Below are 14,809 nucleotides of genomic sequence, written 5' to 3'. Positions count from 1 at the left end.
AATGTTTCTCAATATCTGGCCCCCCGACCGACATAACCGGTCCAGAGATGATTTCCAACCAGTCCCTAGAGATGATGCCAACAAGTCCCAGAGATGATGCCAACAAGTCCCAGAGATGATGCCAACCAGTCCCAGAGATGATGCCAACCAGTCCCAGAGATGATGCCAACAAGTCCCAGAGATGATGCCAACAAGTCCTAGAGATGATGCCAACCAGTCCCAAGATGATGCCAACAAGTCCCAGAGATGATGCCAACAAGTCCAGAGAGAGCAACAAGTCCCAGAGATGATGCCAACCAGTCCCAGAGATGATGCCAACCAGTCCCAGAGATGATGCCACCCAGTCCCAGAGATGATGCACCAGTCTCCAGAGATGATGCCAACCAGTCCCAGAGATGATGCCAACCAGTCCCAGAGATGATGCCAACCAGTCCCAGAGATGATGCCAACCAGTCCCAGAGATGATGCCAACCAGTCCCAGAGATGATGCCAACCAGTCCCAGAGATGATGCCAACCAGTCCAGAGATGATGCCAACCAAGTCCCAAGATGATGCCAACCAGTCCCAGAATGATGCAACCAGTCCCAGAGATGATGCCATCCAGTCCCAGAGATGATGCCAACAAGTCCCAGAGATGATGCCAACCAGTCCCAGAGATGATGCCAACCAGTCCAGGAGATGATGCCAACCATCCCAGGGATGATGCCAACAAGTCCCAGAGATGATGCCAACAGTCCCAGAGATGATGCAACCAGTCCCAGAGATGATGCCAACCAGTCCCAGAGATGATGCCACCAGTCCCAGAGATGATGCCAACCAGTCCCAGGCCAGTATTCCAACCAGTTCCTGACATGATGCCAACCAGTTCCTGAGATGATGCCAACCAGTTCCTGAGATGATGTCAACCAGTTCCTGAGATGATGCCAACCAGTCCTGAGATGATGCCAACCAGTTCCTGACATGATGCCACCAGTTCCTGACATGATCCAACCTGTTCCTGAGATGATGCCAACCTGTCCCAGAGAGGATGCCAACCAGTTCCTGAGATGATGCCAACCAGTTACGACATGATGCCAACAGTTCCTGAGATGATGCCAACCCAGTCCCAGAGATGATGCCAACCAGTCCCAGAGATTGATTGCCACACCAGAGTGTCCCTGACGGGACTGGTTGGCATCATCTCTGGGACTGGTTGGCATCATCTCTGGGACTTGTTGGCATCATCTCTAGGGACTGGTTGGCATCATCTCTAGGGACTGGTTGGCATCATCTCTGGGACCGGTATCGGTTCGGGGGCCAGATATTGAGAAACAATTAAGGTACTGCCTCATGAAGGAGCATCTTTCGGGGGAGGAGAACACCGATTTGTGTTAACTCTGATTCCGTTGGCTGACTTATTTTCTCTGTTATTGAGCAGTCTGCTGTGGGACTAGTCAACTCCATTGAGAGCCCAGGTGACCTTAGTGAGCGGTACAATCAGCTAACCGATCGCAGGGGTATCTGGGCTGTGAAAAGGCAGTCGTTGTATCCGTGCTCGTACCATTGCCCCAAGCAGCTGCTACAGCACTGAGATGTGGGCTTTGTGTACTCTGCCTTAGAGAACATCTGCTGTAGTAGCAGATGTGGCTTTACAGCTGAATCTAAACAAGGTCTCCATCAAAGGAATCATTTATAGTCTAATAAAAAAGCCTTCACATTGGGGTTAGGGGGCCATTTTGTATCGTATATATATTTAAAGACCCAGGAAGTAAGTTAGATGTCTTCCTCATAATATGTTTGTCATCGTGATTGATTAATTCCCATCAAAGCCAATTTTCTAGAATCTACCGTCATGGTTGCTTTTTATTAATGGAAAATCAATCTAATGTGAGTTCAGATCATGCGTAGTGTAACCTGTTAACTTAACACACCAATGATCCTGGAACCATGGAGCATGCAGATCCTATCTAATCCTACTCAGATGATGACTGTAGTGCATATCAAATTAAAAGGGACAAGCCGTGAAAGAAGACCACACCACCTTGATCTGGATGTTAATTCCCAGATCCATCTACCCATGCAGTCACAGTGTACTTCCGTGACTAAAGGTAGCCTATTATAGACCTATGTTGAAAGGCTATCCGGCAGTATGGGCCCAGTGGGAAGCGGTATTGAGACTTACCCTGGCCTATGTCTCCAATGGAGCATTAATCAACTGTAATCATTACTACAGGGATGCCAAGTGAATTTAAAGTGGGAGCAGCTGGAGGCCACGAGGAGGGCTTTGGTGGGGGGGATGATTGGTTACTGTGGTGGTGTCAACCTCATCTGAACGAACAGACGGATGGACGAACAGACAGACAGGACAGACAAGACAAACAGGACAGACAGGACAGACAGGACAGACAGGACAGACAGGACAGACAGGACAGACAGGACAGACAGGACGGACCGGATGGACAGACGGAGAGACAAGACAAGACAGCTCATGAATAAAGCTGTCTTGTACAAAAGCCTTCGCCCTTTGCCCTTTGTGATTCAGATCAACTCTTTCCAGGGGAAATTCATTTGGTCATGTGCTTAAAAATAAACTACATAAAACATGACAACACAGAAACTACACAAAATAATTCATTCAAATTGCCATAGCAACACATGTAAAGTGAAAGTGTAATATGGTGTAAACTCGAAGGACCAACAGACTATTTATTATACAGCCTAGTGGTTGTTGGAATAAAAGAGTCCCCATATCTGTTTTAATTTTCTTTTGAAGAAGTCTCTTTCCCCTTGTCCGGCTGCTGCTGTGACTGAATTTTGAGTGAAGGGGATTGAGCACTGTCCTGTAAAATACTTTCAAGATTTATGAGGATGAGTTTTGTGTACAGGTTGGTGGCTGATTCATGATCTATACCAATTATCCTTCCCGCCGTCTTTAATCAAGCGCTGAAGCTTGACTTGGTCTGGTACTCTCTTGTTTCCAAACATGCATATCAGACCAAAGGAGAGTACACCGCAGGACAGACTTATAGAACATATCAGACCGCAGGACAGACTTATAGAACATATCACACCGCAGGACAGACTTATAGAACATATCACACCGCAGGACAGACTTATAGAACATATCACACTGCAGACAGACTTATATGAACATATAGACCGCAGGACAGACTTATAGAAACATATCACACAGACTTATAGAACATAGCCACACCGCAGACAGACATATAGAAACATATCACACCGCAGGACAGACTTATAGACAACATATCACACCACAGGGACAGACTTATAGAACATATGCACCACAAACTAAAGAACATATACACGCAGGACAGATTTATCAGACAGAAACATGTGTAAGATATGGCGGGTCGACATTAAAATGGTTCAGTTTGCGTAAATGAAAACATTCTCTGTTGCAATTTCACTCTATAGACGGATTCCCCATTGATCTTCGTAGGGGGTAGTAGTAAGTTCTGTTCCTTCTCAATCGATTTCCGTCTCTTTTGTTTTTCTTAACGTTTAGTCAAGGAAGTTATCTGAACAGCACTGGATGAATTTTGACGTTTCTCTGTCAAAACCTTGAAGAGAGGCTTGGTCTGGTGGAGGAGACCAACGACAGCGGTGTCATCTGCTATTTTAAAACACTTGTGGGCTGCGTCAGAGGCTTGACAACCGTTTGTGTACAGTACAGTGTGTACAGTTTCGTCGGCCGCTGGGTGGCTGGCTGCGGGCTGTAATGGGGCTGTTGATTTGGACGAATGGGGACGGTGGGGCATCATGATACATTTGGCACCGCCATCACTGTTCTGTAGATTTATCAGATGTCGATGTTCCGTGGATGGTGCACAGATGTGCTAACTACGCGCAAAACCAAAATACTTCAAGGACACAGAGATAATGCCATAATCAATAAGAAACTACTTAACAACACTCTAGGAGCCTGTGAGATATATGTTGGTGTGTGTGTGTGTGTGTTGTGGTGTGTGTGTGTGTGTGTGTGTGTGGTGTGTGTGTGTGTGTGTGTGTGTGTGTGTGGTGTGTGTGTGTGTGTGTGTTGTGTGTGTACGTCAGCCATAATAAGCTGTGTGTTTCTCTGCCGTCTCAGATGACAGTGCGTCAGCAGCCAGCAGCATGGAGGTACTGACCGCACGCCTCCCCTGGAGCAGCGCGTCCAGATTGCAGGAGGACGAGATCCAGCTGCTCAAATCAGCGCTGGCCGACGTGGTGCGTCGCATCAGCATCTCTGAGGAGCAGAACGCCACGACCAATAGGAGGGGGCCCACCAAAGGTAAACTGATGATTCACGCACATCCAGGCACAGACGTAGACACGTACACACCACACACACACACACACACACACTAAGGTAGGACACGCACATATAGACCATACACACACACACACCACACACACACACACACACACACACACACAAAGGTAGACACGCACATATAGACAACATACACACACATACACACACACACTACGGTAGACACGCACCTATAGACACATACACACACACACACACACCACACACACTAAGGTAGACACCCCACATATAGACACATTACACACCACACACACACACACACACACACACACAACACACACACACACACACACACACACACACACACACACACACACACACACACACACACACGAGTAGACACGCACATATACACACACACAACACACACACACACACTAAGGTAGACACGCACATTAACACACACACACCACACACACACACACACAACAACACACACACCACACACACACACACACACACACCCACACTAAGGTAGGCACGCACATATACACCACCACACACACCACAACACACACACACACACACACACACACACACACACACACAGACACACACACACACACTAAGGTAGACACGCACATATACACACATACACACAACACACACACACACACAAACACACTAAGGTAGACACGCACATATACACACACCCACACACACACACCACACACAGACAGGTAGACACACACACATATACACACATACACACACATATAGATGCAAAACCTTAACCCCCTTTCGTGACAAACAGAAAGTCACCCATCCCAGTCCCATCTCTTCCTCTTCTTCATCCATCTTTATACTTCTGATACTCTTTTATCCTCCTCTCTCTCTCCTGGACTCGTGTGTCGTTGTGGGTCTGTGTATCTACAGCTGTGATGAAAAGTCCCCCTCATCAGAAAGAATGTTGGAAAGCCAGTAGGATCTGTCCCCTCTAACAACCTTACCAAGCACTGCCATGTGTCTATGGAGTCTACTGTGTTTAATGTATGGTGTGCATTTCCAGACATCCCTTCTACCTATGACATAATGAAGTAGGGATGTCTGGAAATGTACATTATACTACTGAACACTGGTGTCATACTGAGCACTGGGTCTTACTGAGCACTGCGTTCTACTGAGCACTGGTGTCTACTGAACACTGCTGTCGAATGAGCACTGCTGTCTACTGAGCACTGCTGTCTACTGGAGCACTGCTGTCTACTGAACACTGGTTCTACTGAACACTGGTATCTAATGAACACTGTTGTCTACTGAGCACTGGTATCTAATGAGCACTGGTATCTACTGAGCACTGCTGTTCTACTGAGCACTGGTGTCTACTGAGCACTGTGTCTACTGAGCACTGCTGTCTACTGAGCACTGCTGTCTACTGAACACTGGTGTCTACTGAGCACTGGTATCTACTGAGCACTGGTGTCTACTGAGTACTGGTGTCTACTGAACACTGGGTGTCTACTAAGCACTGCTGTCTACTCAACACTGGTGTCGTATGAGCACTGCTGGTCTACTGAACACTGGTGTCTATAGCACTGCTGTCTACTGAACACTGGTGTCTAACTGAGCACTGGTACTGACTGTAGCACTGGGTGTCTACTGAGCACTGCTGTCTAGAACACTGGTGTCTACTGAGCACTGCTGTCTACTGAGCACTGCTGTCTACTGAACAGTGGTGTCTACTGTGACACGGTCAATGGAGAGCATTCTGATGTTGGTGGTGGCAGACGCATGCCATTCCAGTCCCCTAACACAGAGTGGGTGAGAGTGGTATGCTGTGGAAACACTTGCATGGTTTTTCCCTAATTCTAGCATGTGCTGACTCCCACCTAAATCATATTATGTGGAACAAGTCACAGACAACAAGAGGAGAACATCATAATTCGCAGTGCACCTAGTTTTGTAGCTGAATTTAGTCACATGATGCATATTTTGGCTGTGAGTATGAGTCATCTCTCTCTCTCTCCCTCTCTCTCTCTCTGCCTCCTCTCTCTCCCTCTCTGTCTGTCTGTCTCCCTCCCTCTCTCTCTCTCTCTATCTCTCTGCTCTCTCTCTCTCTCTCTCTCTCTCTCTCTCTCTCTCTCTCTCTCTCTCTGCTCTCTCTCTCTCTCTCGCTCTCTCTCTTCTCTCTCCTCGCTGCCTCTCTCTCTCTCTGATTTCTCTCTCTCTCTCACTGCTCTTCTCACTGCTCTCTCTCTCTCTGTTCTCTCTGCTGTCTCTCTCCTCTCTCTCTGCTCCTCTCTCTCTCTCTCTCTCTCTCTCTTTCTCTCTTGCTGTCTCTCTTTCTCCTCTGCCTGGTGCGTCTGTTTGGCTCATTCTGCTATATCTCTGCAGTATGCCCTGCCAAGAGGGATTCACTGCATACAACACACACACACACACACACCACAACACACGCAACCACGCATACACATGCGTGCCAGCCGGCCAAGCAAGCATATAACAAAACCCCCACAGCTTTATCTGCAGTGATAAATATTTATAGCCACTGTTCTGACATCCATACAAATACAGGCCTGGAACCCTTATCAGCGCTGTTAGCAATTATGCTGAGGGAGTAAAGTGGGCCCCTGATGATGTTAGAATGGAGTCACTCAAGGTGTGAGTGATGTTCTAGCAGAGTGACTGACTCGCAATATAAGAGCAGGATTTCTAATAAATAACAGAAGTCTGCAGACCGCTTATGCCGCTCCTGTTCTTTAGTCCTGCGTCCACATACAATATACAGTAAACAATGTTTCAGCTGCAGCAGACTAGTCAAGTTGGAGGCTGATGATGAAGGCTGATGATGAAGGCTATGATGAAAGCTAGTGATCAAGGCTGTTGATGAAGGCTAATGATGAAGCTGTGATGAAGGCTATTGATGTAGGCTGTTGATGAAGGCTATTGATGAAGGCTGTTGATGAAGGCTAATGATGAAGGCTAATGATGAAGGCTGATGATGAAGGCTGTTGATGAAGGCTATTGATGAAGGCTATTGATGGGGGGTCAATGTGTGGGGGTAGGAGTAAAGTGACTATTCATAGATAATAAACAGCGAGTAGCAGCAGGGGATCAATGCAAATAGTCTGGGTGGCCATTTTATTATTTGTTCAGCAGTCTTATGGCTTGGGGTAAAAAGCTGTTAAGGAGCCTATTGGACTTAGACTTGACGCTCTGGTACCGCTTGACGTGCGGTAACAGAGACAGCAGTCTATGATTTGGGTGACTGGAGTCTTTGACAATTTTTAGGGCCTTCCTCTGACACCGCCTAGTATAGAGGTCCTGGATGGCAGAAAGCTTGGCCCCAGTGATGTACTGGGCCGTACGCACTACCCTCTCTAGTGCCTTGCGGTCGGAGGCCGAGTAGTTGCCATACCAGGGGATGATGCAACCGGTCAGGATGAAGGCTGAGGGTGAAGGCTGTTTCAGCCAAAATGTTGTAAATGTAAATGCAGAACTAGATCAAATCAAATCAAAGTTTATTTGTCACGTGCGCTGAATACAACAGGTGTAGATCTTACAGTGAAATGCTTACTTACAGGCTCTAACCAATGGTGCAAAAAAGGTATTAGGTGAACAATAGGTAGGTAAAGAAATAAAACAACAGTAAAAAGACAGGCTATATACAGTAGCGAGGCTATAAAAGTAGCGAGGCTACATACAGACACCGGTTAGTCAGGCTGATTGATGTAGTATGTACATGTAGATATGGTTAAAGTGACTATGCATATATGATGAACAGAGAGTAGCAGTAGAGTAAAAGAGGGGTTGGCGGGTGGTGGGTGGCGGGACACAATGCAGATAGCCCGATTAGCCAATGTGCGGGAGCACTGGTTGGTCGGCCCAATTGAGGTAGTATGTACATGAATGTATAATTAAAGTGACTATGCATAAATGATAAACAGAGAGTAGCAGCAGCGTAAAACGAGGGGTGGGGGGGGCACACAATGCAATTCGTCCGGGTAGCCATTTGATTACTTGTTCAGGAGTCTTATGGCTTGGGGGTAAAAAACTGTTGAGAAGCCTTTTTGTCCTAGACTTGGCACTCCGGTACCGCTTGCCATGCGGTAGCAGAGAGAACAGTCTATGACTGGGGTGGCTGGGGTTTTTGACAATTCTTAGGGCCTTCCTCTGACACCGCCTGGTGTAGAGGTCCTGGATGGCAGGAACCTAGCCCCAGTGACGTACTGGGCCGTACACACTACCCTCTGTACTGCCTTGCGGTCAGAGGCCGAGCAATTGCCGTACCAGGCAGTGATGCAACCAGTCAGGATGCTCTCGATGTTTCAGCTGTAGAACATTTTGAGGATCTCAGGACCCATGCCAAATCTTTTCAGTTTCCTGAGGGGGAATAGGCTTTGTCGTGCCTTCTTCACAACTGTCTTGGTGTGTTTGGAGAAGCATACTGTATATATTACATATAACCCTAACCCTGCGTGGGCTTTTCTTCCATTATCATCATCAGTCTTTGTTGGACTAGAACCAGTAAAGACATACTCACACACTCTTCTGCTAAGTTCTAATCAGGTTCAAGAGTTAAACATCTCTTCCACGTTCAGTACGTCATCCCATGACCCAGCTTAGTCCCATCAATTTTCCATCAGCCTTTTAGTTGTACATCTCTTGTCGAGGGCCGTTTATTGACTTCCATCTCCATTCAAAATGAGAGTCAGAAGACCAGTGGAAGTGTCTAGTATTGGATATGCTTCCTTGTGATCAATTCCAGTGGGGAAAACTTGGCAAAACCAGTTAAAATGATGTTATAATTACATAATTTCAATCAGTTTCTGGTTGTAATATCATCGGATTTAATGACAACGCTGGGATGTCTCCAAAGCATTGTATTCAACCTTTCCTATAAATTATTGCCTTTACATTGTTGTCACAATCTAATTTCTGGTTCGTTCACTTCACACCTGACTATGACAGTTCCCAACAGCTAGTCACCATGAGGAGTGGGTATTTTCTGTATGTTGTAGATGGTTCAGGGCAGATCATCAGTTGCAGCTGGTTCAATGCAAAGCCCCACTTACTCTGTGCTACTGTGTGTGTTTGTTTTACAGCCAGACCCATGATGGCTGCCCTCCCTCTAAGGCCCATGGTCAACAACGGCACTGTCCTACCAAAGAAAAGTGGCGGCACGCTACCGTCCCTCTCCAGCTCCAGGAAGGATGCTGCTGCAACAGCAACCAAGAGGTAAACAGCTCAAATCGCTCCCATTACCTTTTGGTAGGCCTAAATCCAGGAGCTTTCCTGACCACGTGACCTGATATAGGGTCAGTTTATGAGCCATAAGGTCAGTTTATGAGACACAGGGTCAGTTTATGAGACACAGGGTCAGTTTATGAGCCATATGGTCAGTTTATGAGACACAGGGTCAGTTTATGAGACACAGGGTCAGTTTATGAGACATATGGTCAGTTTATGAGCCATAGGGTCAGTTTATGAGACACAGGGTCAGTTTATGAGACACAGGGTCAGTTTATGAGACAGGGGTTAGGGCGCAACAGATGAGAGATTGGGTCTGCCAGACAATGGAGAGACTGGGAGTAGGGGTTAGGGCCAGACAGACTGGAGAGACTGGGTTCTGGGGGTTAGGGCCAGACAGATGGAGAGACTTGGGAGTAGGGGTTTAGGCCAGACTAGGACTGGAGAGACTGGGTCTGCCAGACAGACTGGGAGGAGACTGGGTCTAGGGGTTAGGGCCAGACAGATGGAGGACTGGGACTGAGGGGTTTAGGGCCAGACAGACCTGGAGAGACTGGGTCTGCCAGACAGACTGGAGAGACCTGGGTCTAGGGGGTCAGGGCAGACAGAACATTCGAACACCTGCTCTTTTTCATGACAGACTGACCAGGTGAACTCCAGGTGAAGCTATGAGTCCCTTATTGATGTTACCTGTTAAATCCACTTCAATCAGTGTAGATGAAGGGGAGGAGACAGGTTAAAGAAGGATTTTGAAGCCTTGATAAAACTGAGACATGGATTGTGTACGTGTTGCCATTCAGAGGGTGAATGGGCAAGACAAAATATTTAAATGCTTTTTGAACGGGGTATGGTAGTAAGTGCCAAGTGTACTGGTTTGAATGTGTCAATAACAGCAACTCTGCTGGGTTTTTCACGCTCACAATTTTACGTGTGTAATCAAAATGGTCCACACCCAAAAGACATCCAGCCCACTTGACACATCCAGCCAACTTGACACAACTGTGGGAAGCATTGGAGGCAACATGGCCAGCATCCCTTGTGGAACACTTTTGACACTTTTTGTCCATGACGTGACAATTGAGGCTGTTCTGAGGGCAAAAAAGGAGGTGCAAACTCAATATTAGGAAGGTGTTCTTAAGTGTTTAGTACATTCAGTGTATATCACTCTAGATCTATGGATTCAGTCTGGAGAAGGTTCTTCGATACGGCATTCCATATTAGGAACTCTTTCCACCTCCCTCTTCTCCTCTTTATATCAATTTTACTCTAGAGTCTGTGGTCTCATCCATCCACCATCCATTTGTCAGTCAGGATTATGATAATTTGACCCCGGCATAACCTCAGTGGAGAGTGCCTTTTGTTCCCCAGACAGTAGTGATTGATTACCTGTGCTCCCCTTGCCCCAGTCAGTTAATCGGGGCCTGGTCTCTGAATGCCACAGCGGTGGCTATGGGGATGGCTGTGACAGCACTGTCCCTTTGTTTTACAATCCATGGAAAATGTCAGTGGCTCTCCTTCTGAGGAGGGCACATTTATGCCAGGGGGAAAAAAATGAATGTGGCACAGACAGGAAACAGGATACAGTAGTAATGCAGTGAGAGAAACAGTGTGGGTTTGTAGGAGGTATATTGTGTGTTTGTAGAGACAATAATGTGGGTTTGTAGGAGACATAATGTGGGTTTGTAGGAGACATAATGTGGGTTGTAGAAGACATGTGGGTTTGTAGGAGACATAATGTGGGTTTGTAGGAGACATAATGTGGGTTTGTAGGAGACATAGTGTGGGTTTGTAGGAGACATAGTGTGGGTTTGTAGGAAACATAACGTGGGTTTGTAGGAGACATAGTGTGGGTTTTGTAGGAGACATAGTGTGGATTTGTAGGAGACATAATGTGGGTTTGTAGGAGACATAGTGTGGGTTTGTAGGAGACATAATGTGGGTTTGTAGGAGACATAATGTGGGTTTGTAGGAGACATAGTGTGGATTTGTAGGAGACATAATGTGGGTTTGTAGGAGACATAGTGTGGTTTGTAGGAGACATATGTGAGTTTGTAGGAGACATAGTGTGGGTTTTGTAGGAGACTAATGTGGGTTTGTAGGAGACATAGTGTGGGTTTGTAGGAGACATAATGTGGGTTTGTAGGAGACATAATGTGGGTTTGTAGGAGACATAGTGTGGATTTGTAGGAGACATAATGTGGGGTTTGTAGGAGACATAATGTGGGTTTGTAGGAGACATAGTGTGGATTTTGTAGGAGACATAATGTGGGTTTGTAGGAGACATAATGTGGGTTTGTAGGAGACAATTGTCACGCCCTGACTTAGAGATCCTTTTTATGTCTCTGTTTTGGTTTGGTCAGGGCGTGAGTTGGGGTGGGCATTCTATGTTTTGTGTTTCTATGATTTTCTATTTCTCTAGGTTTTGGCCGGGTATGGTTCTCAATCAGGGACAGCTGTCTATCGTTGTCTCTGATTGGAACATACTTAGGTATCCCTGTCTATCGTTGTCTCTGATTGAGAACCATACTTAGGTATCCCTGTCTATCGTTGTCCTCTGATTGAGAACCATACTTAGGTAGCCTTTTTTCCACCTGTCTTTGTGGGAAGTTGACTTTTGTTTTGGGCACTTAGCCTTTAAGATTCCAGTTTGGTTTTGTAGTGTTTATTGTTTTTTGTTCGGCGTCATTTTGCTTTAATAAAGAAAATGTACGTCACCCACGCTGCACCTTGGTCTCTCCTTTCGACAGCCGTGACAACATGTGTCCGACTTAGTGGACTAATCAATAAACACACACATTTGGGATGATTTCCTACGTTGTATGATTTTTTTGTTCTGGTAGAATTTGTGTATTTCAATAGTGTCACGTATTGAGCTTTAGGGTACAACTGACTTTGGAATACGTTTTAGCTATTCATACTACCAGCTGGCAGCAAACCGAAAAAGGTGGTTGTCTGCTTGGAACAGAGTCTGTTTTTAAAGGATCAATTAGTCAATACTAAAACACTAGGGTTGGTTTACTCCAAAGCAAGAAAAAGATACTGTTGAAAGATGTCTCATAAACTGACCCTGGTGTCTCATAAACTGACCTGTGTCTCATAAACTGACCATATGTCTCATAAACTGACCCTATGTCTCATAAGCTGACCCTGTGTCTCATAAAACTGACCCGATGTCTCATAAAACTGACCCCTGTGTCTCATAACTGACCCGATGTCTCCCATAAGCTGACCCTGTGTCTCATAAGCTGAACGCCTGTCCTGCAATAAAACTGAACATATGTCCATAAGCTGACCATATGTCTCATAAGCTGACCCTATGTCTCATAAACTGACCCTGTGTCTCATAAACTGACCCTGTGTCTCATAAACTGACCTATGGCTCATAAACTGACCATATGTCTCATAAACTGACCCTGTGTCTCATAAACTGACCCTGTGTCTCCATAAACTGAACCATATGGCTCATAAACTGACCCTGTGTCTCATAAACTGACCCTGTGTCTCATAAACTGACCTTATGGCTCATAACTGACCTTATATCAGGTCACGTGAGTCAGGAAGGATGCTGCTGCAACAGCAACCAGAGGTAAACAGCTTTCAAATCGCTCCCATTAACTTTGGTAGGCCTAAATCCAGGAGCTTTCCTGACCAACGGACCTGATATAGGGTCAGTTATGAGCCATAAGGTCAGTTTATGAGACACAGGGTCAAGTTTATGAGACACAGGGTCAGTTTATGAAGCCATATGGTCAGTTTATGAGACACGGGTCAGTTATGAGACACAGGTCAGTTTATGAACATATGGTAGTTTATGAGCCAATAGGGTCAGTTTATGAGACACAGGGTCAGTTTATGAGACACAGGTCAGTTATGAGACCATAGGGTCAGCTTATGAGACATAATGGTCAGCTTATGAGACATATGGTCAGTTTATGAGACAGGGTCAGCTTATGAGACCAGGGTCAGCTTATGAACATCGGGTCAGCTTAATGAGACACAGGGTCCAGTTTATGAGACATCGGGTCAGTTTTATGAGACACAGGGTCAGCTTAATGAAGACCATAGGGTCAGTTATGAGACATATGGTCAGTTTATGAGACCAGGGTCAGTTTATGAGACACAGGGTCAGTTTATGAGACATCTTTCAACAGGTAATTTTTTCTTGCTTTGAGTAAAACCAACCCTAGTGTTTTTAGTATTGACTAATTGATCCTTTAAAAACAGACTCTGTTTCCCAAGCAGACAACCACTTTTGTTCTGGTGTTGCTGCCAGCTGGTAGTATGAATAGCTAAACGTATTCCGTCAGTTGTACCCTTAGTCAATACGTGGACAACTATTGAAATACACAATTCTACCAGAACAAAAAATAATACAACGTAGGAAAAATCATCCCAATGTGGTGTGTTTATTTGATTAGTCCCACTAGTGGGAAAAGAGGGGGGGGGGGGGCGACACATTGTTGTCACGGCTGTCGAAAGGAGAGGACCAAGGTGCAGCGTGGTGAGCGTACATTTTCTTATTAAAAGCAAAATGCGCCGAACAAAAACAATAAACACTACACAAACCAAACTGTGAATCTAAAGGCTAGTGCCCTAAACAAAGTCAACTTCCAGCAAAGACAGGTGGAAAAAAGGGCTACCTAAGTATGGTTCTCTAATCAGAGACAACGATAGACCAGGGATAGCCTAAGTATGGTTCTCAATCAGGACCAACGATGACAGGGATACCTAAGGTATGGTTCCCAATCAAGAGAACAACGAATAGAACAGCTGTCCCTGATTGAGAACCATACCCGGCCAAAACCTAGAAATAGGAAAATCATAGAAACACAAAACATAGAATGCCCACCCCAACTTCCACGCCTGACGCAAACCAAAACAGAGACCATAAAAAGGGATCTCTAGGTCAGGGGTGACAATTGTCTCCTACAAACCCACATTATGTCTCCTACAAACCCACATTAATGTCTCCTACAAAATCCACACTATGTCTCCTACAAACCCCATTATGTCCTCCTACAAACGCCACATATGTCTCCTACAAATCAACTAATGTCTCCTACAAACCCACATTATGTCTCCTACAAACACATTATGTTCCTACAAACCCACAACTATGTCTCCTACAAACCCACATTAATGTCTCCTACAAACCCACACTATGTCTCCTACATAACTCAAACATTATGTCTCCTACAAACCCACACTATGTCCTCCTAAACAAAACCCACATTATGTCTCCTACAAATCCACAATGTTCCTACAAACCACATTATGTCTCCTACAAACCCACATTTGTCTCCT

At 45.7% G+C, this 14,809-nt stretch overlaps 1 protein-coding gene across 3 annotated transcripts in view; it reads left to right on the top strand.

The window, feature by feature from the left end:
* LOC111968953 (echinoderm microtubule-associated protein-like 1) overlaps positions 1 to 14,809 on the top strand; it is a 56,140-nt gene that overhangs the window by 16,202 nt on the left and 25,129 nt on the right. For all 3 annotated transcript variants that reach the window (XM_070445264.1, XM_023994937.2, XM_023994936.2), the window contains exons 2-3: positions 4,091 to 4,273; positions 9,361 to 9,493. In XM_070445264.1, the coding sequence (XP_070301365.1) occupies positions 4,091 to 4,273; positions 9,361 to 9,493 (316 nt within the window). The remainder of the gene's footprint in view (positions 1 to 4,090; positions 4,274 to 9,360; positions 9,494 to 14,809) is intronic.

This window comes from Salvelinus sp. IW2-2015, linkage group LG9 (genome assembly GCF_002910315.2).
Source record: "Salvelinus sp. IW2-2015 linkage group LG9, ASM291031v2, whole genome shotgun sequence".
NCBI lineage: Eukaryota > Metazoa > Chordata > Actinopteri > Salmoniformes > Salmonidae > Salvelinus > Salvelinus sp. IW2-2015.
This window is presented reverse-complemented; position numbering and strand designations above follow the sequence as displayed.